The sequence below is a fragment of the Siniperca chuatsi genome, linkage group LG1, assembly GCF_020085105.1.
Source record: "Siniperca chuatsi isolate FFG_IHB_CAS linkage group LG1, ASM2008510v1, whole genome shotgun sequence".
Classification (NCBI taxonomy): Eukaryota; Metazoa; Chordata; class Actinopteri; order Centrarchiformes; family Sinipercidae; genus Siniperca; species Siniperca chuatsi.
The window spans coordinates 29456640-29480698 of NC_058042.1; the positions used below are offsets into that span (position 1 = coordinate 29456640).

Genomic DNA, 24059 nt, shown 5'->3' on the forward strand with positions numbered 1-24059 from the left:
TAGAGACAGATTTAAATATTGAGCAATGGAAAATCAAGGTGTTCACTTTCAGGTTATTCCAGATATTTAGGAATGAAATATTTGAAAATTACATTGTTAAAACCAATCAAAAATGTTTGAATTAAAAGAATACAGCAGCATTTGGTGTAACTATGGACTAATAATGAAGCAGCAACAAAACTGTAATAGACACTAATAATAAAGGGGAAATACAATGGTAACACAATGGAGCAACAATCCATCCAGCCACTGTTCCTTTCCTCTTCCTATCCCACCTGCCTGACTTTTCTCTCTATGTCTGATATTCTTGGTCATACTGAAAACGCTCTACTGTCTACTGCTTTTAGATGACAGAACTGTTGCCGAAGCGTTTCAGCGAGACGGACTGAATGGCAAAGCCAGTCGCCTCTGACTTCTTGCTTCGAGATATCATGACCTTGGTGACTGAGCATCCTCATCAACATCTCTGAGCTTCACAGTAACATTGTCCTGTACATTCACACTATAAATGTTATGGTGCACAAGCTAAGGACACAAATGCAGAACACAGAAAAGGGGAGAACTGGGTAGCAGTAGTGACAGTCTTTATTAGAATACGGTAAGCAATGACAGGTTGATAAGCACTCTTCCTAGAGCGGGTGATTCCAGTTTAGTCTGCTGTAGCCAGTAGTGACGTTAGTAGTTACAGTCCGTGGAGAACTGACTGGACTCAGAGGACGGAGACGGTGAGTGAGAACCAGATCGGGGCCCGGCGACAGGGCAGCAGGACAGGAAGCCAGCGCGGGGAGACTGGCAGACAGGAAACAGGAAAGGCTGCCCCGCAGACACCAGAGGACACTGTGGCCGTGACCACCGACAGGGAACAACCACGGGCCTCAAGCAGGCAGCGGTCAAAACCAGGGAAGTCCAACAAAGTCCACAATACAGGCAAGGTCCAAGAAAACAAAGAATCAATACAACAAAACTCACTGGTAAGAAATGCTGGAATGCTTGACACAGGATCAAAGTACAACCAAAATGCACATGACAGGGACAACGACCCGACAATGAACAAAGGAAAAGACCTGGACAAAATACAATAAGTTAGGTGAGACAACGAGACACAGGTGCAATCAATCAAGGTGGGGCCAACACTCTAAATTGGAGGGAAAGCAAACAAAGACAGGACGTAAACTCACAAGACACACAAGGAGAGGAGAACACTACAAAATAAAATGGGAAACAGGACAAAAGCCCAAACTATGACAATAAAGCTGCCTAATGCGACCACACTCTACTACTCCTGCAGCATTTGGCACCTCCATTTAGAGAAGCTAGGGTGTTTCATGTCTCGCTGCACCTCACCAGACACTAGATAAAGAATCAGAGAGGACAGTGGTGACCTTCTTCTAACTGGGATATCTCCTGGTGAATTACATTATAGTGAAAATAGGTAGGTGGCTGGATTATTGTGAGGAAACAAGACTGTCAAAACAAAATAATATGAATTTTTGTTTTGTGAGGGCCTGAAACACATTCTGAAAGCTAGATCCAAACACATAAGGCTCCTTGCTAGTGTACAAGTCCTACAACGATGGTGTCTGATAGGTACACTTTTAAATGTGAATGACACAATGATATTGGTTTATTGTTGCAGTATTAATCTGCAAAGTACTGTAAGAACATTTTTTCTTGACAAGTAAAGATGTGCTGTGTCATGTTACATCCAGTTGATTTGCCAGTGTGTGTGTGTGTTATCAGGATCATTCAATGTTGCAATTTTTGTGGCAATGATTAAGCTGCACAGGTAAAGTGATGAGGTTGTGAAACACACTGACGGAGAAGGGGAGGAAAAGAGAGCGACACAGAGAGATTACACCTCCCTCGCCGTGCTTTGATCTATAGATGGGAGAAGGAGCATCCTAACACCGCCTGAAGGACGCAGAGCTGCGGCTCGGAAATGGCTGAGAAACCAAATCCAGTCGGTACCGGTCCTGGGTGGAGATACAACATCCCGGATGTGGGGAAATAGCGTCTTGTAGTTCTACGTCGGGTATTAGAAGCCGTCATACATATAGCCTACATGCGTAGCCTACGTAGCCTATTTAAATATGATGAAGCCGATACGCACTGGCTGGACAGGCGGTGAAGAGAGGTCGCTGACGGACTTTGCGTAATGCTGAGTGGACAGCAGTATTTCTCGCTGTATATTCCAGCCTAGACGGTCTATTGACAGGAGATTCACACTTCTTCTGCAGTGCACCTCGTCATTATAACCAGATGCTCTCCGCCGGACCGGACCCGTTCAATTTCATGCCGTCCAACCCGACCGGAGCCTGAGTCGAAGGATGCAGGTTAAAAACCAGATCTGCACAGAGCGGAGCAGCACCGACGACCCCGAGCAGGATGACAACCAGAAGAAGACCTCGTGTTTTTCCAACATTAAGATTTTCCTGGTGTCGGAATGTGCGCTCATGTTGGCACAGGGCACTGTGGGCGCCTATCTGGTGAGTTTCTTCAGAACAGACACCACAGACACAATGTTGATCTGAAGGAACGTCGTTTCTCAGTAGCCTGTATCTCAGATAACATCGGGTTAACGCAGCGCCCTTCAAACCAGCACAGGCAGACAGTGAGTAACGATGCGGTGCTTCAGCTGATGAGGTTAATAATCATATTATTCTGATCACATTAGAATAATCACATCCTTCAGCAACCACGGGACGCGGTGCTTTCACTGATTGATGACTTGCTGCGTATTATCCATCAGGCCTATGCACCATCTGCATGACACAAAGCGCGTCATAGCGGCCGTAGGCTCCACGTTGTTGTTGGAGAATTTTATATGCGTATATGGATGGTCTGTTGGAGAGCAGGTTACGAAACACTGGTCAGGAGCTCCATCCAACCTGCCTCCTCTGCTACATTCTGCACCCGTATGCCTCAGTAATGCAGAGGGCCTTTGACACTGAAGGAAATAGGCCTAGGAGATGACGTGATCGCCACAACAGAAGCGACAGTAGCTTGTATTGTATTATCAGAAAAGCGTCCTTTCATTTTTTACTCATTTACACTGCATTTCCCAGTGACAGTTTGAGCAACATAATGTGCTATTTTATGCACTGACATCATTAGATTGATGTCAGCATAAGAGATACGCTCTATTCAGTAGATGAACAGATAAAGGTCAAGGCAAAAATGAGTTTAGGAGCCAAAAGAAAATAAAAATGATTTAATTAAAAAAAAAAAAGATTTCATGCACAATCACTGATGCAGAGGTGAAAGTGAAGCATCTTCCCTAACTCCAAACATATTCAAAAACCCTGTGCTAAAAAATGTGATATGTGATGAATCAGTTTTGAAGTTTAATCGGAGTAATGGTCGCTGGTTATGTTGTGGCCAAAGCCAACCACAGCAGTTGTTAATGTATTTGTGTGATGATGTCTCCCTGCATTAGTCAGAGTTGGCACAACCACTTACTGTAAAGCTGTATAAATATGAATGATGCCACTTTAATCAGGATTATTATTTGCCTGATTAAAGCCAATTCCCCTGATAAGTGTCAGCACAGTCTTGATACTACTAAAAATATATAATTGCACATGCAGGTTGGGGCTTAATTTTATTCTTTATGAGGGATCGAACACTTAGTTGTCTCATCTTCATTCACAGTCATATCAACACAAGGCATTTTAAAACAAGGCAAGGTCAAATGTCAGTGGCTTGACTCTCATTAGATTTATATTGTGCAGCTTTTGCTTGCTGGTTCGGGTGAGAAAAACAACAACAAAAGGCCTAAATTGTATGGAAATAAACTCTGTAACAACATGAGCTGATGTCCAGGATCCAGTCATACTGTACATGGCCACATAGAGATGTAGAAAAGGAGGCCTTGTTCAGAAAAAATGCAAGAACTTGCCAAAAAAAGTTCTTCCATGATGTTTTGGTGTGTGGTGAAGACTGCAGCTTGGCATAAACACGACTGAGTTGGTTTTAATGTGTTTTGCACCAGTCACACATTTAAGTGCATTAGTGTTTACCTTGAAGACTGCAGTGGAATTTCCTCCTTTAAACCAGCATCCCAAACCAAAAGTGCACCTTTAGCAAATCCTGCTGCAGACAAAAGCACTGTGGAAGCACTGCCTATCCTCTCCTGTACAAAATTATTGTTTGTCATCATCCTTTGTTCTCTGTCTCTTTTTAATTCAGCCACTTTCTTGGTTCACAGTGTGCCTTTATTTTCTCCTGTTTTTTTCAGTAACACATTATTTTTTACAAATAAATCACAGTGAAACTTTTGAAGAGGAGAAAGCGAAAATGACTGAAGATCATCAGCACAGCAGCTCCTGCATAACCATTTTCCATGGCTTAGTCTACATTCATCAAACTGAAATGGGCAGGTTTTCTTTGTCTGTAAACATTGGAGTGGATTGGAACTAAAATGTCTAAATCTGGAATATAAAAGGTGTAAAGCGGCTGTTCTACATCAGTTCTAGATGTGTGAGGCCATACATAAATCTTCTAGGGCCACAAGAGTAAATCTTAACCCTGTCGTTTAGATTCTGTCACCTCTGAACTGTGTCCTCCCAGCTTGTAATGTCAGGGAACTATGAATTACAACTTTGTCATAATTCTAAGTGAACAGTGGACACAAGCATGAGCTGAATGTTCAGTAAATGTAAAATTATTTTAACTATTTGTCAGGCTGTCAGCTGTAACATCTTGGCTGTCAGTCCCACCATGCATACTGTATGGTGACAGACGGCTTGGACTGCTGTCCAGACACCTCTGGTGGTGTTTCACCAAGGACAGGCCCAGTACAGCATGACTAGACTGAGGACATGGTACAGTTATTTCTCCTTCAGCATAAATCAGAATCAGAATCAGAAGTATGAGTAAGTAAGTAAATGAGAAATATGATCCCTTTTTAATAAACATAGAATTTGTAGCACTGGTTTACCCAGAAGCAGTCATCTTCTACCAGAATACCCTTTGGAAGATAAGATTAAGTAAGATTAAGATACATTTTTCAACTGGACCTAACATATTAGAAATGGTCCTCAGTCTTGTTCTACAAAGTATATAAGGTTGCTGCTAGAGCTGAAATGATTAAATGATTAATCGATTAGTCAATCAACTTAAAAACAATTTGTTATCACCTGGAGGGGAACATGCGTCTGGTCGTGTGTGTGTGTATCTGTCTGCAGCTAATCTCACATACTACTGATTTTTTTTTTGTGCACATTTATGACTGTATGCTCAAGGACCTCTCATGGTTCACAATTTTTGAAAAACCTATTTTATTGACAGAGCCTATCGTAAAGCTTAAAGTCTTTTCAGCCGTATTCGCCATTTTACTATATGCATTATGACATAGCAAAAGGCATTTCTGGCTAAAAACAAGGCTTACCTAGTCTGTTGCAGGCCACATTTTGACCTTTGTCGTGGCTCAACAACTGACATCCATAGAAAAGTTTGGTCTCATCTTGAACTGGAGCATTTGCAGATTAATTCCATACCCGATATGTTATGATCCACTAAAGTTAGGCATGATACGAGATTAATAAATCCCTGTTTTCGTTAGCTTCGCCGCCATCTGTAAGGGAGCCTTGAGGGACAATTGAGTGAGATTCAGCTCTTCTTTGTTTGGGAGGGGAGAGGGAGGAAGGGAGGCGATTTGAGGGGGTATGCTATCCCCCTTGTGACCAAAATCCGTCCCCCTTGTTAACCTGCTCAAAAGATGCTCTGTGCTTTGTCTGGCAGTGGTGCTTCACGTTGCTGCTTTTAATATTCGCCACAATCTCAGAACATATGAACATACTGGTTGGGAACTGCCTGTGGGAAGACTGAACATGTACGAGTCTGTCCATTCTTGATTAAAAGCTCTGTTTCAGCTGTCTACTACTCTCTTCTTAGAGCATGCCATGTGAAATTATTTCTCTGACTCATCTCGTCTCTACTCTCCCTGTGTGTGTGTGTGTGTGTGTGTGTGTGTGTATAGCCTACCTCACTCACTGACTTGACTCGCGGTCCGGGAAACCAGTGCCGTAAAGGCTAGAAAAGCTGTGCCAGTTAAAATAGAAATGATCTGTCAAAATGTAATAATTCTCAGCAATGTATCTATATTCTCTACAGCAGAGGGAGGAAGAGAAAGTGCGGCAGCAGCATAACAAAGGCGAGGGCAGAAATCAACAAGGCTTGGACCAAAAGTGCCCTTGCGTGCTCATAAACTTTTGTTTTTTGCTGTTCACACTTGTTATTATTTCATAATAATAATTCTAGTAATTTTTCCAATTTTTCTAGTTCCAATCTCTCAACTGTTAGGATTTGAAGCTTTTCTTTGTTTTATGTGATAGTAAATTGAATATCCTTGGGGCAGTTTCTGGACTGTTGGTGGGGAGAAAAGAATATTAAAGTTGTCATCTTGGGCTTTAGGAAATTGTGACAGGCACTTTTAACAACATTTGTTTTGACATTTTTCGCTAGTTGCAGCCCTACTTTGTGATAAACAAGAAGAAATTGTCTTATTTTGCATTGAAGGTTGGTGTGACAGGATAAACAGGATAAGCAATAAAGAAAAAAGATGAAAGGATATTTTACATGATCCATCTGAATTCACTTGAATAGTCATGGTTAACTTTTGATCTAGAATTTGAAGATACCACCTAGAATTTTAGTAATATATATAGTAATAATGTAATAGTAGTGGTAATATTAATATTAATTAATTAATAATCATAGGAATGACAGTCATAGGAATAATAATGACAGTATTAGTAACAGAGCCAATAACAACAACTGTAGTAGCAGTTGTCGAGCAGGAACACGGGGGCAGCAGGTGGCCCACAACCACAGATCCAGTCTCTGCAGCTCCGGAGGCAGAAATACCTGCTGAAAGTGACAGGAGAGAGGAAAGAAACGAGAAAGCACAAAACTGCGGGAGAGAGAAGATGTCGAGTTAGTAACATGCAGTAATGGGATAAAAATGCATACAGATGGAGAGGGAGAGAAGGAGAGAGGAAAGAGGTGCATCGTGGGAAGTCTCCCGGCAGTCTAGGCCTATAGCAGCATAACTAAGGGATGGTTCAGGACTCATCCAAGCCAGCCCTAATTAGAAGCTTTATCAAAGAGGAAAGTCTTGAGCCTACTCTTAAATGTGGAGATGGTGTCTGCCTCCCGAAACCCAAACTGGGACCTGATTCCATGGGAGAGGAACTTGATAACTAAAGGCTCTGGCTTCCAGTCTACTATTGAAAACTCTAGGAACCACAAGTAACGCTGCATTCTGGGAGCGCAGTGTTCTAGTCAGGTAATATGGTATTATGAGATCTTTAAGATACGATGGTGCCTGACCTTTAAGGGCTTTGTAGGTGAGTAAAAAGATTTTAAATTCTAGGACAAATTCTGGACACATTTTTCGGCATCATTTTGAGACAGGATGTGCTTGATTTTTGCAATGTTGCAGATACCTCCTGACCAACCTTTTATAATCAGCCTGTAAATGTTACAGCATACATTTGCTGCAAGGAGCCAGTTCACCACTTACACACACCCAGAACACAGCTGGTACAATGTGTTTGTGTCAGTTTCATAATTAGCTGCATGAGGTTTCTTGCCTAAAGCAACACGCATACACATATCCCTTTTCCCAGGTTGGCATCAGGCTAGCCTCAGGGTTGTTTTGGGTGACGAGGAGGAGTGTGGAGATGAAGATGTTGGAAGCAGCCCATCCTGCAGAGCAGCTCAGCTACTATGTGTCATCAAGTTGCTGCTGTTGGTTTGAGTGGCATGGCTGTTTCATACCTGCTTTTACTGAATAACACCTGAAGCTCAATGCCCAGCCTTATTGTTTTACACAAACATTTAAATATATAAATGTATACTTCTGACAGGTTGGTAAAGCAATTAATAGTGTAGAAACTTTACACTACTGATTGCTGCATATAACACCAAGTTTATAAACCGGCATTTAAAAGGTAGGCTAGTGGGTTGGCTATGATGTCATTGGCAGTCTTAAATGGCTGCTAGTTGTAAAAACACTGTGTAACACTATCTCTCTCTTTCCCTATCTCTCTCTCTGCCAGGTAAGTGTGCTGACCACTCTGGAGAGACGTTTCAACCTCCAGAGTGCAGATGTGGGCGTCATTGCCAGCAGCTTCGAAATCGGCAACCTTGCCCTCATCCTGTTTGTCAGCTATTTTGGCGCCAAGGCCCACAGACCCCGCCTGATTGGCTGCGGCGGGATTGTCATGGCGTTGGGGGCATTGCTGTCAGCCCTGCCGGAGTTCCTGACTCATCAGTATGAGTATGAGGCCGGGGACTCGTGGCACGCTGAGGATGGCAGGGACGTCTGCTCCAACACCTCCAGGTCAGAAAACCGAGACTCTGGGTTTAAATGTGGCAACAGAGCCAACACCAACATGATGTACCTTCTACTGATCGGAGCCCAGGTTCTTCTGGGCATCGGAGCCACACCTGTCCAGCCTCTGGGAGTGTCCTACATCGATGACCATGTTCACAGGAAGGACTCCTCGCTGTATATAGGTGAGTAGCACTGAGCGATACTGTACAACTGAAATATATAAGCTAATTGTCAAGTCTGTGTTTATGGTAGTAAGTGTTGAGAGGTGTTCAGTACATGAACAAACAAATTTTTAACACTGAATCCTCAACCTAAACAAAGCATACTGAATCACCAGCATCAATGACCGAATCAAAAGCTGTTTGCTCTGTAGCTCCCATCACCACTGACTGAAAACACTGATGTCAGCTCTGTTAGTGGTGGTGGCCTGTTCTACATAGTGTTGTCCTTAGTGTTGTCCTTCCCTTCTGGGTTCTTTGATAGGACATGTGACTCTAATATACTGTTACTGAAATCAAATTTGGCATGTTCTCAAAAGGCTATTGAATGTGGCACTGGGTGCAAATGCCAATAAACTCAATGACACCAGATGTCTGTCCTTTCACACCAGAAGCTGGGGTGTAGGGGTGGAGTGAAAGTAATGATGCAGAAAATAATATTGACAACCACAACAATTTACAGCTAATAATCAATGAAGAAGATGAGTTCGAAGAAAAGATCCTCGATGCCTGAACTAAACAACAACTAGCACCAGCTTGATTAATCATGCTCGTGCATTTGGCTTACTTGCATTCCAGTTAGCTGGAAGTAATAAAAAACAAAGGCTAATGGCATAATAAAATCTGTACAATCACAATATCTATCAGTATTGAGTAAATGGGATAATTATGTTGGCATAATTGAAACATGACAGTGACATTAATCATTCACATGTGCACTAAATGATCAGCTCTACTGAATGAACACAGAGGCTCATTTTAGAATGATAAGATTACCAGATAATATTAACACAATCTTATTACTGATATAATTTTCACTGAATCGTAATTAGTCATGATTAGTTAGAAAAATGGTTGATAACAGGTGCACATGCAGCAAAGTAGATAAAAGAGAAAGCAGTGGTTTGGAGCTAAGGCGGGTTTTAGGCTTTAGTTAATGTGGAAGAATTTCATTTGAAAATAAGGCATCTACCATTTTAGATATATAACTCTTTATGTAATAATATTGACACTGACTAAGCCTTCATGCCAGCAAGCATCTCTGCTTCTGATGTGCTTCTTAATCAGATACTGAATCCCTACCAGCTCCAAAGGTGTTGGAGGAGCAGGAAAAGTCTCCTTGCAGGATCAGTGTGGATTATTAGCTTAATCCCAAATAGCATATAATTAATATCTGTTTTCTCTAAACTAACTGCTGGTGTTACCACAGTCGACTTCCCAGAGATCACCTGTCAGTCGGAGTGTCAGGTAATGTGACGTCTTTGTCCGTGGAGTTTCTGCTCATGCCCACAACTCAGTTTGCTTTCTGTTCATTTTAAACAAACCACAGATGTAAGATACATAGATGATTGATATGATAAATTTCTTTAACATTTTCTGAAATTACTTTAACTGAACCTCTGCCTGGTGTCATCAGGGTGACGAAGTGGCCACTGTGGTCAGTGGTGTTGGTACACTGGAACCTAATGATAGTAATCTACACTTTCTGTTTAGCCTGTCCTCTCTTCTCCTCTAACCCACATCAAGACCTACTGTGTGTCACGCAGTGTCAGCGTTTGTGTATGTGTCCTTTTGCCATTGTCATGTTTAGTAAATCTAACTCACGGACTGAGGTTTGGTGACGCTGTAGTTTGTTCGTAGTTTTCTGTCCAGATCAACATAAGAATATCTTTAATAGCTAGAATAAATATGCATTGATGTGTCTTGGTATCACTGCAATGCACACGAACATCTTACATTACCAACTGTGTATTAACATTTTTGCTGTTCTAATTTAGACAGAAAAAAGAAATGCATTCTAAATGTCCAACTTCAAGTGCACACAATTTTATGTCTTGATCTAAGAAAAGAAAGTTAGATACTGTACTATTAATGTATGCAATTTTAGGAGATGAGACAGGTCCAGCAACATGTTTCTGTGATACTGCAGTGCACAGTTTTATCCTACCCAGATAATGAGTTTGGCTAGTGGCTATTAAACATGTAAGTTATGTGGAGGGGGATGCATGATTCCATCAATACTTGTGCTATTTTATGCTCTTCTTTGTTGGATGGTGTCATACACCACCATGTTGGATTTAGTGGCCATAGGTATTACGCAACAGTAAATGAGAATCTTAATACTACATTCCTTGATTCGTTATAGCACCCAAATTGTCTCCCACCTCACCATTGATGTTCTGAAACAGCTCATTTGTGGAAATGTGTGGATTTTTGGGTCACTGTTAGGTGTAACAACAAAATCAAGGAGTGAAGGTTAGAGAAAGCAGTTTGGTGAACAGAAGATTGTTGACTAATAATTTTAAAAAAAGCACTTTTTTCCCAACTTCAGCAAATGTTCCGTGGCCAGCAGCAGAGGCCTGCAGTTATACTTACAGCAGAAACCAAGAGGTCGACATAACACACATCACAACTTGTCTGCCAAAGTTGCCAAGGCAACAGTACAGAGACAGGCACTGAGGCTGTCGTTCCTGTTCTTCTCACCGCTCAGCGACCTGCTAGTTGCAGAGCGCCATCTGGGGAGATGGAGAGAATGAGACAAAGGACGAAAGAAAAAAAGACTCCCATTATTATTAAAATAAGGAATGTAAATGTAATACCATGTCACAGACAGATAGATGCTTATCAGCATGTCAGACTGCCAAAACTTGCGAGTAACATGCAACTGTGGTGGGTTGGCTACAATTTATTACAAAAATTGGACTGACAGTGGGAAAATACACTGGTCAATCTAAAAATGTATCCTATATTGTCCTCATCACATTTTTGCAAATGCAAAAATAATGTTATTGGTATTGAATTAGTAATTATCAGCCATTGTTATTGACCCTGAAATTCCATATCGGTGCATCTCTTCTTATTGCGGTTCACACTCAATTGCAAATTTTACAGCTGGATATGACATTCAATTATTGTATTGTGATGTATGCTAGTAAAATCACCATCGCATTAAACCTTAAAGAGCTGATGTAGCAATAAGTCAAAGCACAGCTGTTGTTTATGTTATTCTGTAAGAGTTCTTGTGCTGTCTTGAAGCTCCTCTTCTTGTCGATTCATCAGTTTCCCCTTATGGGAGGAACAAAGGCTCTAAAGGAAAATAAAAATACGGTATGTTTGGCTACCATGTGGCTTGTTGCTCCTCCTCACAGGCTTCTCTGCTAGTCCTTGGCTAGTTGCGTTGTCCCTGCTTGCATTTCAATGCAGACCTCTTGTAGGGTCAGAAGGCCTGCGGTTTGTTCTGTGTATGCTTTGATCTGTACAGGCTCTGCCAGCAGCACTCAGAGTGGAGGAGATGAGGAGGGGGTGGACAGAGGATGGGGAGAGGAAGGAGGGCAAACAAGGCTAACACAGCACCCAACAACCCACCCTACCCCCGCTTGGCTAGAGGCCAACTCATACCAGATGCCTGATGTTAGACATAACACTTTATTTCTTTGCTATTTTAGAAAATTTAAAGGAGTTCACTGCACTTTACTGAATGTGATGCGCTAATCCTACATTGCCCTGTTATAATGTGATAGAACATCAGCACAACTACACATTTAACCCTAAAATTCCCTATTTATTTTATATGCAAAAGTACTAAAGTAATAATACTTTAATACATTTTAGAAGACAACCATCAGTGCTGGTTGAATGGTTATCAATGTAACCTCATAAGAAAGGTCCTGGGTTTTAATCTCCTCCATGCTTTCTGTGTGGAGTTTGCATGTTCCCCCTGTTTATGTAAGTTTCTTCCAGTATCCAAGTCCAGTAGAAAATTGTGTTTTTTTAGATTTTATTTTTTTTGCTACAGCATATACTGTGGATCTGTTTATCTGTTCACCATCTTAGTTTAGTATGTTAGCATGCTAACATTTACTAATTAGTACTAAACACAAAGTACAGCTGAGGTTAATGGGGATTTGATTAGTTTTGCAGGTATTTAGTCATAAACCAAAGTACTAATTAAAATGTTGACCTCATGATGCCACCAGATGACAAGTAAGTGGATCACCAAAGTTATTAAAATTCATCCTTAGGGGAACATGCACGTCTGAACAAAATGTAATGGCAACCCATCCAACAGTTGTCGAGACATTTCACTCAAAACCACAAATGTCAACCTCATGGTGGTGCTAGAGAAAAAGTCAAGCGATCACCAAACTACGGAGGATTCATCCTCTTGGGACCATGAATGTCTGTACAAAATTTCATGCCAATCCATCAAATCGTGACCGACCGACATTGCCAAAATATTAACAGTTTAAAAGTACTCTGGCATGATTTTTGACAGCAAAAAGGAATGACTAACTGTGATTTCAGTTGGACTTTTAAGAGTCAGAACTGCCTGTAAGCAAGAATCTGATTGTGTTGTCTGTTTATGTTAGCCCTGTGATGGACTGGATCTGACAGTCCAGACAGTTAACCAAGGACGTCTCTTAACAGCAATCCTTAAAAAACTACCATCATTTGTTGCTCTTTTCGCACTCTTCACCTGTCAATTAGTTTAGAAATTTGCGTACATTGCATTTTGGACTGAAATCTTGACTCTGATTTGGTATCATGGCCACTGATACATGTCTCGGCTCAGTGCGCAGCAGCCTTTGCCAGTCCATAAGGAACAGTTTCTTTCATCCCCCAAGCTTCTTCCTTTGACACTTACAGATAGTCTATTATTCTTTTCTCTCCACCACCCCCTCTCTGTGTTCCATTTTTTTTGACAGTCCAGGCATATTGATTGCCATGGTTACCTCCCACAATGTGATTGCTGGGTCGTCTGTTGTGGCTCGGGAATTGCATGGAGCCTGGTCTTTATACAGTACATATGTGTTCTGCTCAGTATTTCTGCTGCTTCCTTTTCAAGGCGTTGGTGTTGTTTGACGAGCTTGACGTGTGAAGACACAGTAACAACGTAAGAAAACCCCTGAATAATGCAACGTGACAGAGAAGCAGTTAGGAGTTGTTTAGCAAACATCTAACCAAATGATTAAATATTAAAGCAGCATCTCTCCACGGACCTGCTAACAAACCAGATGATAGAAGGAGAGAATCTGCTCTGTTGCGGCCACATCTTCACCCCGCATGGATCAATACTGCCTGAAGCGAGAGAATCAGGACCCTGGGGATACTCAAGAGCAAACCAGGAAACAGTTGTCATGGCATAAGTCCCCCAGCATGCACCTGTCCTGTATCTGTTTTGTCAGCAGGCTGGTGAAAAAGAAACAGTTATTATTTTTCCAGTTAGCTGACCTTCTGGCAGATGAGAGGAAAACAAAAATAGATTTTAAAATTGAAGTAACGCAGCAGTGATACACTGCAGCACAAGCAATAAAGAGTGGGATCTGTGTGATGAAAAGTGTCCAGAGTCTACAGCCATGCTAGCGGCTTTGTGAGGCTTTACGCAGGCACAACAGTGCCAAAATAGTAAAAATGCTAACATGAGCACAAAGACAATGTTACCTTGGTGATGTTTAGCAGGTATAATGTTTACACTGTTCACCACCTTAGTTTAGCATCATAGCATGCTAACATTTGCTAATTAGCACTTAACACAAAGTAAAAACTAAAAACTGGAGCACCTTCAGCACATGGACGTGATGTTGAATGTGTGTGTGTGCATACAGTATATATCCATCCACATTAAAGTTACAGGATGTCCATGTCTATTTAATATTTGAAGTCTTGACCTGTGGCTTACATGATCAGCTGTGACTCATTCCTGATCGGATGAGAAGATGGCTTCCCACAGAAAGACTAACCGGCTCCTGAGCTCTGTTGATTACAGTATAATGTCCGAGCTGGATTGTATTTAGATTATTGATTGCTGTCTACTGCTTGACTGATACCCCAGGGCGAAGGCAACTAACCCTCCTATCTATTGTATCGCTCACAGAGCCTCTAACAGAAAAGCAGCTATTCAATTAGAGTATTCATGCTCTGTGCCTTTTTTATAATAATGTAGCCCCAAATAGCTTCTGCTTTACATCCAAATGGGGTTGAGTATGTGGTGCTGTGTAAATGTTAGTAACTCGCTAACGGAAGACGCTAATCTTGTTTTGCTATCTAGTATGGCAGGTCTATGCGAACACCACAGCAACACTACAGTGTATAGACTCAGTAGACTACTCAAATGCCTCCAGTTTCCATGCATTTGCATTTGTCTGTCTAATCAGAAAAGCACATTTTCTCCTTTAAAATTGATCTTTGAAGTCAAAATGAATCTTTACAAAAACACTTGAACACATACATTTTCAGCAGCATGCCTCTAGGGATGGCAATGTTGGCCTGTTGGTCAGTCCATCACTTTGGTCCAGACTGAAATATCTCATCAGCAGATGGATTGCCATGGCATTTTGTACAGACATTCATGGATCCCAGAGGCTGAATCCTATTGACTATTGTGATGCTGACTTTTCCTCTAGCACCACCATGGGGTTCACATTTGTGGTTTTGAGTCAAATGTTATAACAACTGTAAAGACTGCCTTGACATTTGGTACACACATTCATGTTCCCCCTTGGGATGAATTGTGATAACTTTAGGTGATCCCTTTGGTGAACTTCCTCTAGCACCATCATCAGGTTTATTTTGTGCAATGCTTTATTTTACTTCAATCAATACTTTCAAATTACATTCCCATCAGCCTCAGCTGTACTTTGTGTTTAGCGCTAGTTAGGCTGGACAACAACAGGAATGTTTAAGGTCTGTAGCAGAGTGCTAAATGGCAGCAACAATACAGCATATTACAGTATAGGAGTGTAAAGTACAGTAACCTATAGTACATAACAGTGCATTAAAGTAAAAGAGCAGTCAGAGCCCGAGGGGTCCAGCTCTGCAGCCGCTGGGTCAGCTTCTCTCTTCTTACCTCATATCATAGCCTCCATTCATCACTGTAATGCGTGTAATGAAGCGTTGTGAGGCTGCAAGTTGAGAGTCCACTGCAGCAAAATGTTTTTACTCCAGTGGAGTTATTACTCTTCCACGGTAGGACAGCAGAGGAAGGAATGGACGCTGACTCAGCACACACTGTCCGTTCAGACTGGCCCAGGTTGTTATATATGTGCACCTTTTAGGAGCACCTTTGCCAAGATACAAAGTGCCAGTGATTGAACCGTGCCATAATGTGAGTCTGAGTGAGAAATTATTCATGCGCTGGCGGTGTGACCAGGTAGAGGAGCCCTGTCTCATACAGTGTGACCTTGCCTCTGGTGCATTCATTACAGCTAGGTACAGAACACAGGCGATTACCTTCATGTTTGCCTGATTTTCATCACTTCTGTTTTTATTAGGCCAAATGTAACAATGTTAAAAATAAAAATGGCCGGGTGACTAACACTGATTTATATTGTTATTCCAAAAGAACTCTATTAATCAGTTTGGTACTGCTTGTTGTAAAAGTGGGTAAACTGAGCTACCCTCTATTACATTCCTGGTTTTAAATATACACTGAGTCATCAGTAAAGTAGAACCCCATATTCATTTTTAATCAGAGCTGTAGCCACCAATTGAGGACACTGAGGTCATGTCCTCAGTATTTTTTCTAGGAATTTGAGGGTTTTAGCTCCTTGGGGAGAGTTTACTGTACGTTCTATAATTAAAAACATACACATGGTTGTATTTCACAGGCTGATTGCAGTATTTTAAGACTCCTGTATATTTAAATGTAAGACGGTGTAGTCCCTCATTCGTCCAGGAGTGTTCCATCGTAGAAAAGGTTTCAGTCGTAGTCATCTGGACACTGTTTTCAGAATTAAGACGCTTCAGCTCCCATCCGGAAGTCATTCTCAATTGTGAAAATGGTCTGAGAACTCAGAAATTTAAGTAACACAGAGTAGCTTAAATTTCTGAGTTCTCAGACCATTTTCACAATTTAAATGTAACTACTTTTAGGTCAATTAATACATTAGGTAAGATAAGATGAAACTTTATTGATCCCCAGATGGAAACTTTAGCAAATTAGAATATAAGGAAATTATGGCTGCACCTAACGATAATTTTTTTATTGATTAAGCTAACGACTAATTTATCGATTATTTAATAGGTTATCTTTTTTATGACTGGATTAATATAACTATTAATTTACCCCACATAAATATCAAAAACTTGTCTCATTAATATTTCAATATTTTATTCAATAATTTTCTCTTAAAAACAAACAAATGTAACAAGAAACAAAGTATGTACTGCAGGGCATTATTCTGCAACAAAAAATATTTGTCTATTGAAATATATTAACCTATTTCTAGTAGGTTATTTCTTATGTAACCATTTTAATTCTACTTAATTCACCACCTTATTTTAGACACCACCTGCTCCCCTTGCTTTTCCCTTCAGTTCCCTTCTTCCCACACCATAGACTGTATATAAACATGGATGACATGACAGATTCCCAAAAGTGAAGTCAAAACATCTCGATCGCCCCCTGGTGGCTGGCTGCAGTGTAGGTCATAAACCCCGCCTCCCTCCATGTTAGCGGATGGGATATTGGATTTATACTAAAAAATCAAAGTACACGTCAAATACTTTTTTCCCAAAGATGGTTTCTGTCATTTTAGGTAGTCTTTGTCACGCTGATGTATGTTCAAGCGTTCATTTTTCTGATAAATTTAGTTCTAATTAGTTATTTGATGCAATAAAAAGGGGGTTTCATGTCATGATTGACAGCTGAGGCCTGCTTGTGAATGAGTCGGCCAGTGTGTGTGTGCATACAGTATATATCCATCCACATTAAAGTTACAGTATGTCCATTTCTATTTAATATTGAATATTGTCTTGACCTGTGGCTTACATGATCAGCTGTGACTCATTCCTGATCGGATGAGAAGATGGCTTCCCACAGAAAGACTAACCGGCTCCTGAGCTCTGTTGATTACAGTATAATGTCCGAGCTGGATTGTATTTAGATTATTGATTGCTGTCTACTGCTTGACTGATACCCCAGGGCGAAGGCAACTAACCCTCCTATCTATTGTATCGCTCACAGAGCCTCTAACAGAAAAGCAGCTATTCAATTAGAGTATTCATGCTCTGTACCTTTTTTATAACAATGTAGCCCCAAATAGCTTCTGCTTTACATCCAAATGGGGTTGAGTATGTGGTGCTGTGTAAATGTTAGTAACTCGCTAACGGAAGACGTTAATCTTGTTTTGCTATCTAGTATGGCAGGTCTATGCGAACACCACAGCAACACTACAGTGTATAGACTCAGTAGACTACTCAAATGCCTCCAGTTTCCATGCATTTGCATTTGTCTGTCTAATCAGAAAAGCACATTTTCTCCTTTAAAATTGATCTTTGAAGTCAAAATGAATCAGACTCTGTGTGTGTGTGTTTCTCTGCAGAGCATGTGCGACTGTCAGTAGACCGCACAGGAGGGATAAAAAGGGGAGATTGTGGGCGAGGTTTTAATGCTGCAGCTTGTTCTCTGGGGGAATCCATGCTTTGACTGGGTGCAGCAATACTTCATTGTGAAGCACCGTCGCACGATATGCAAATCAACATATCATCGATTACGTCAATGAATCGCCCCAGGCCTATACAGAACTGACGCGAATATATTTCAGCCAGCGAGAAGAAGGCTTTGAAACAGTATTACAGCATTTAGACCTTCGTGCTGGGAAATAAAATGTACAGAAAATATAACTGATCAAATAAATAATTAAATATGAAAAAAATGGTGTCTGGGTAAAAATGCGTGGAGGGGGTGTATTGGATTCATGACCTCAGTCTTTCTGAAATGCTGGCTACGGGCCTGATTGCAATGCAATCCAGTACAACAGTCCTGTAATAAACAGTACATTTGTGAAACCTTTAACTGTTTTTGGTGTTGATTTAACTATGATGTTTTTGAGACTGGAGTTTGTGCTGATGTTGCATATAACTGCATTATAGTGTAAGATGTTCTGGACTGTTGTATTGGATTGCAATATATTGCACATGTGTTTCTGGTAAATAGTTCTAGTTTAAAGAAATTTGGGCACACAGGAGGAGGAGTGTTAAAAGTTCTCCCTAGCATTATTCACTTCTCATATTCTCCAAATATAACCATCCTATGAGTCAGCATGGTTGGATATCTAGCAAGCTGTTGTCTTGACATTACCTTGTGTGCTTATTTGTACATTCGTATGTGCTTTTGTGGTGTAATAAATGTATAATTATAATTTTGATATTGAAAGAAATATATTCAATACATTTAATGTTTAATAGAAATACAATTTTTTTATTGCAGACCTAATATATATGTAGTATTAAACACACTTAGCTACACAATCTCACAGTAAGGAGCAGTTTTCAAATCCTCTACAAGCTCTCAGCTTAAGTGAAGTGTTTCTACCTGCCATTTCCAAATGGCTGGGTCAGACAAGCTGCCAGCATTACACATGGATATCTAAGTAATCTCTTTCCCAGTGTCTGTACTTTAATAAATGATCCTGTGAATTATATATTTCTCTTACAGTTAGTTTCACTCATCTAGGTTCATGTGACACAAAGTGTGAAAGGAATAAGTGTATCAATAAAAATAAACTCATCTTCCATTAGTTTGTTGTCCAGGCATTACCTTGGCCTTGATTTCTAGCTGGTCTTGTGCGTGTGGTCATTGTCACAGCGCTCAGACACAGCAGGTATAAAATAGTGTCAAGAAGGATACAATAGCAGCCTGTTATTTGCATAGAAACAATGGAAATCCATTAAGGTTCTCTCTGGAAATATTTTATGGTGGTATATATTATATTATTGGTTTATAAAACTTCTCAAAATCATTTTCATTTGCAACAGTCTCTGTGTTTCAGAGTACAGCAGCACAAACATCTGTAGCTTTTAGTTAAATGTCCTTGAATGTCCTGAGTTTTTTAATGAGCTTAATGAAAATTAATGTAATCATGTTTACTTTTTCCAAAATGCACACCGTAGTTTATATTGTTTTAGAAATATTCAGGCGTTCTATCCCCGCCTTCCTGCACGGGTGTTGCTGTTTTTCTACCCAAGTGTGCTTGCTGGAGTGTTATCATAAATAAGCTTTCTCAGGATGATCACTCTCAAAGGCTAGTTTTACAGTTGTTTTACCATTTCCCTGTGCCTTATTCTGCTGAGTACATGTTCCAGCGATATGTACTGCTGCGCAGTAACTCAACTGAAGACACTGAAAGCATCTGGAGCTTTCATCTACATACACTGAGGCAGAAGTGCAATCATTGCAAAGTCAATACCTCCAGAGAGATTTACATTCTGCCTCTAATGGGCAATCAAAAAGGATTAAACCAGTCCTTGGAAAATTAACCTCAGAGGCATTGATTTTTATAATTAATGTATTTAGAAATGTGTGCACATCATAATTCCAAAATTGTTGCAGTGGTTTCTGTTAGCAAAATTTGTCAAACTACAATGCAGCAACTTTTATTTCAACAGTGGAATACTGATTTTTTTCCCCACATCAGTTTAAAGTCAGTACGTCTTAAAGTCCTACTATGAGTGCTAAAATAATTCTATATTTTACAGGATTAGACAATTTTGGCAAAAAAAATCACTTTGGTCACACCTAATACATACATTTACCATTGTAGAATCACATTAAAATATACTCCCATACAAATATTCAACTCCAAGCCCTCTGTCGTTTATTATTTCTGAAAACTAAAAAATTACACAAATTATCTTAATTTCACATTATTGGAAATATAGAAACAATATTCAATCTTTCTTTCAGCAGAAAGACACTTTGAGCAGACTTGCTTTCGGATATGTGAGTCAAGAAAATACAATATTCAAATTCTGTATTTTATCATTTTTACTATACAGTAATAAACGTTTTACTGTATGGTTAAAGCTCCAGTACCTCACTACATACATTCATTTACTGCCATGAGCCTTCATGTCGTGTCTCCAAGGAAATGGCTTTAGATCTACCAACTGTTGAGTCCAAACAACAGACTAGTATCGTTCCTGAATGCTTCTCCTGATGAGTGTCTAGCAGCTGTTGCTTTAGGATTATGAGCTCTCTGTCATTTCTCACGGCGTAACAAAGCTTACCGGTAATTCTCCGTCATCATGCTTATTGCTGCTATTGTCATCAGCTGTTTCACTTTGAAGGCCACTCCAGGCTCTTATTTTATTCCAATGTATACGGGACACAATAAAGCTGGTTGTGCCCACACTGAAAGTTAGAGAATATGGAGCTTTGGTATATTGTAGATAAGATTTGCTGGGACCCAACCTTTTCCGCAGGTTCACTGCCATTTGTGTGTGTATATTTACAAGCCTCCCTGCATGTCGTCCTGTGTTTGTCTGTGATTTGATCCTAGTGGAAGGCAGAGTTGGAGATGGGAGGTTGTTCATTGGTTGGCTGTAGAGTTGGCCCTGGTGTAACCCCAGACCTCCTCTGTCACCTGAATTCAGCCCAACTGGCATCAGTGTTGAAATGAATATAATGCATCTGACACTGATGGTCCCCAGTGGATGAATTGTCACCATTATCAGGTCAAATGTTTTATTTGTCCCAAATTAATGGCTCCACTTACGTAGCTCTCTCTCTCTCTTCCCCCGTCTCTCTCTCTCAACCCAACAATACAAATCCATCTACCAAACAGCCGCATAGCAATCATCCATGATTTAATACTGCTCCTCATCATCACAACAAATGCTTGCTAATAATGTTAGCCAACTACTAAAATACAGCGCGCCAGTATGACAACTTTAATTTACTCACCATTAGTAGCGACACTTGTAAAACTGAGTGATATTCATACTCACTGGTTAATTAAACAATTTAGTATTTCCCATTTGCTGAGCAAGAGTTTTGAATTAACGGCAGGTCCCTTATCTGTCCCAAATATAGGCTGGTTGTATTCAATAATTGATGCAAATAAAAGCCTGTGGACAGAGAGCAGAGATCTAATTATCATTAGTCATTTGTTTAAACACAGAAAAAAAAAAATGTATTGAATTTCATGCTAATTTCAGGTAGGTAACTAAGGGGTGTTCAAAACAAAAGGCAAATTTGGCACAAAATATGCTAATTTATTGTAGTTTCAAAGCACTACGGCCCGACCACGGAGGGTGTTTTCAGTCTTCAATAACATGTTTGAAGTCATTCGTTTCCAGAAAAAAACACCTAGAAACAAGGACATCATTTGTACAGGCGGTGGGGAACTTATCTAAAGCAGCTGGGTTTCAAATGGCGACCAGAAATAAAAAAAATGTTGATTGGATGATATATTTTTTATTTCTACCATGCTCAGATTTATCACTGGTGATAACCACAGCACTAATCATTACATCCCTCACAGAAAAATTGACTGTTCCTCTCATTCTATTAGTCGGGAGAAGCCTCCTCTGCTCTGGGCTCTGCTATTAGCAGTCACACTACTGGAGCTCACTGCTGTTGTTCCACTTACCACCAGCGTGGATAACTGAGTTTCATTGCCACACACAAACACACAGTCTGCTGTTGCTTACTTGGGCCAAAGCAGGGCAGTTTTGCTTTCAAGAGAAAATCTACTGCATCAGTGGTTCCCCGTTGCTCTTACATTAAGAACCCATTTCCTGCTCGATTATTTATGATCCTGCTGGATAATCTAGTCTTAGATCAATTACATGGTGCAACCCATGAGCTGCATATTACAGTGAATATATCTGTGGGAGACATCTGATGAAATTTAAAGTCCCTTTGCATAAATTCAATACTTAATCTTTCCTTGAATAGAATACATTTTGCTCTCAGTCATACAGTGGATTTAACAACAGAAGTGTTCTCTGTGGTAGGAAGCTCAATGTTACCACATATTTAATAAAAGGGCCTTAGTAATAGACACTTTACAGTCTTGATACAATGCTGCCCTCTGCTGAAAGATGGAGTGAAATTCACTTACTGTATTCATTCTTTGCTTATTTCTTGGCTTCTAGTTTCTGGTTAATGGACAGTGGGTAGAGATTTCATTTTGTTTTTGACGTATTCTTATCGCTGTAGCAAATAAACTAAGCTAAACTCAGTTACTGCAAAAATAAGATTTTATGACAGTGACATTGACATATTGCAGTTTTTGCTGTTGCAGCTTCCATTTTAACTGACCATTGCTCTCTTTTCTCTCTCGCTCTCTCTGTCTTGCAGGTATTTTATTTTCAACATTAGTGTTCGGCCCAGCCTGTGGCTTCATCTTAGGTTCTGTCTGTACCAAAGTCTATGTTGATGCAGTCTTCATCGACACCAGTGAGTTGGCAGTTGTGTTTTCTTTGCATTTCTCGAGATACACTCGAGAATTTTGTTCATATTCATTGCAATAGTTATATAGTATTGGCTCTACTCAGAAAATGAAGAATACCACAATATTATACCACAATAGAAACATAAAAAAATAATTAACAGGCGGAATTTACTTCTACTGAAGTACAATTTCTTCACATTGATCTGTGAAATTTCAACATCCATCCATTGTGGTAAATTCCCCTACCTCCTGTCCAGGTAAGCTGGACATCACCCCAGATGACCCTCGCTGGATCGGGGCATGGTGGAGCGGCTTCCTTCTCTGCAGTGCCTTACTCTTCCTCTCGGCCCTCTTCATGTTTGGCTTCCCCCAGGCGCTGGATGAGCAGGACATGGACGGTGGGGGGGAGAGTGAGCAGGCCATGCTGCCTTCTTCCCTGACCCTGGAGTACCAGGGCTCTAAACCCAACGGGGCCATTCATGGCTTTGATATAAATAGCGGACTCTCAGTTTGTGAGCATCTGAGAGGTAAGGAGGAGCACAGAAGGGAGAAGATACTGAGGAAAAAAAGAGGGTTGAAGAGAAGTGGGACATTTCAAAATACGATTTGGTTAATGAAAAATCTCAGTTCAAATTTTTCTCTGTGCTTCCTGTCCCTTTTCTCTGTTCTTTTCTCTCTCTCTACCTGTTCTACCACTTATCGTATCCTCTTTTTCTCCATTTTCTTCTCCATTGACCCAGTAATCCCCCGGGTAACCAGGCACCTTCTCTCTAATCCGGTGTTCAGCTGCATCACGCTGGCAGCCTGCATGGAGATCGCTGTGGTTGCTGGCTTTGCTGCCTTCTTGGGAAAATACCTGGAGCAGCAGTTCAACCTTACCACCTCCTCAGCCAATCAGCTGCTAGGTAGGCGGATCATAATCTTGTCTGAGTGGGGGGCAAACCTTATTTGTGTTTTACCATTAAACCAGCAGGGCAGGAGAGATTATAACAAACACAAAAAAAGTAAGAACTATAATGACAACATGTGTGCAGTGCAGAAACCTCTGCTAAGAAAAATTCCAGTAAACATTTTTGGGAAACATTGGACATCCTTGTGTTTTCCTCCCCAGGTATGACGGCCATCCCCTGTGCCTGTCTGGGTATCTTCCTCGGGGGGCTGCTGGTGAAGAAGCTAAACCTGTCTGCTCTGGGCGCTGTCCGCATGGCCATGCTGGTCAACCTGGTGTCCACTGCCTGCTACGTCTCTTTTCTCTTCTTGGGCTGTGACACCGGACCTGTTGCCGGGGTTACGGTCGCCTACAGCAACGAGTAAGCAGGG

At 40.7% G+C, this 24059-nt stretch overlaps 1 protein-coding gene across 1 annotated transcript in view; it reads left to right on the plus strand.

The window, feature by feature from the left end:
• The first annotated feature begins 568 nt into the window (after positions 1 to 568).
• Positions 569 to 24059, plus strand: part of LOC122878640 (solute carrier organic anion transporter family member 3A1-like) — a 31658-nt gene continuing 8167 nt past the window's right edge. The window contains exons 1-6 of the mRNA XM_044201686.1: positions 569 to 2486; positions 8064 to 8523; positions 22646 to 22744; positions 22997 to 23266; positions 23480 to 23644; positions 23851 to 24049. Coding sequence (XP_044057621.1) covers positions 2328 to 2486; positions 8064 to 8523; positions 22646 to 22744; positions 22997 to 23266; positions 23480 to 23644; positions 23851 to 24049 — 1352 coding nt within the window. The 5' untranslated portion in view covers positions 569 to 2327. The remainder of the gene's footprint in view (positions 2487 to 8063; positions 8524 to 22645; positions 22745 to 22996; positions 23267 to 23479; positions 23645 to 23850; positions 24050 to 24059) is intronic.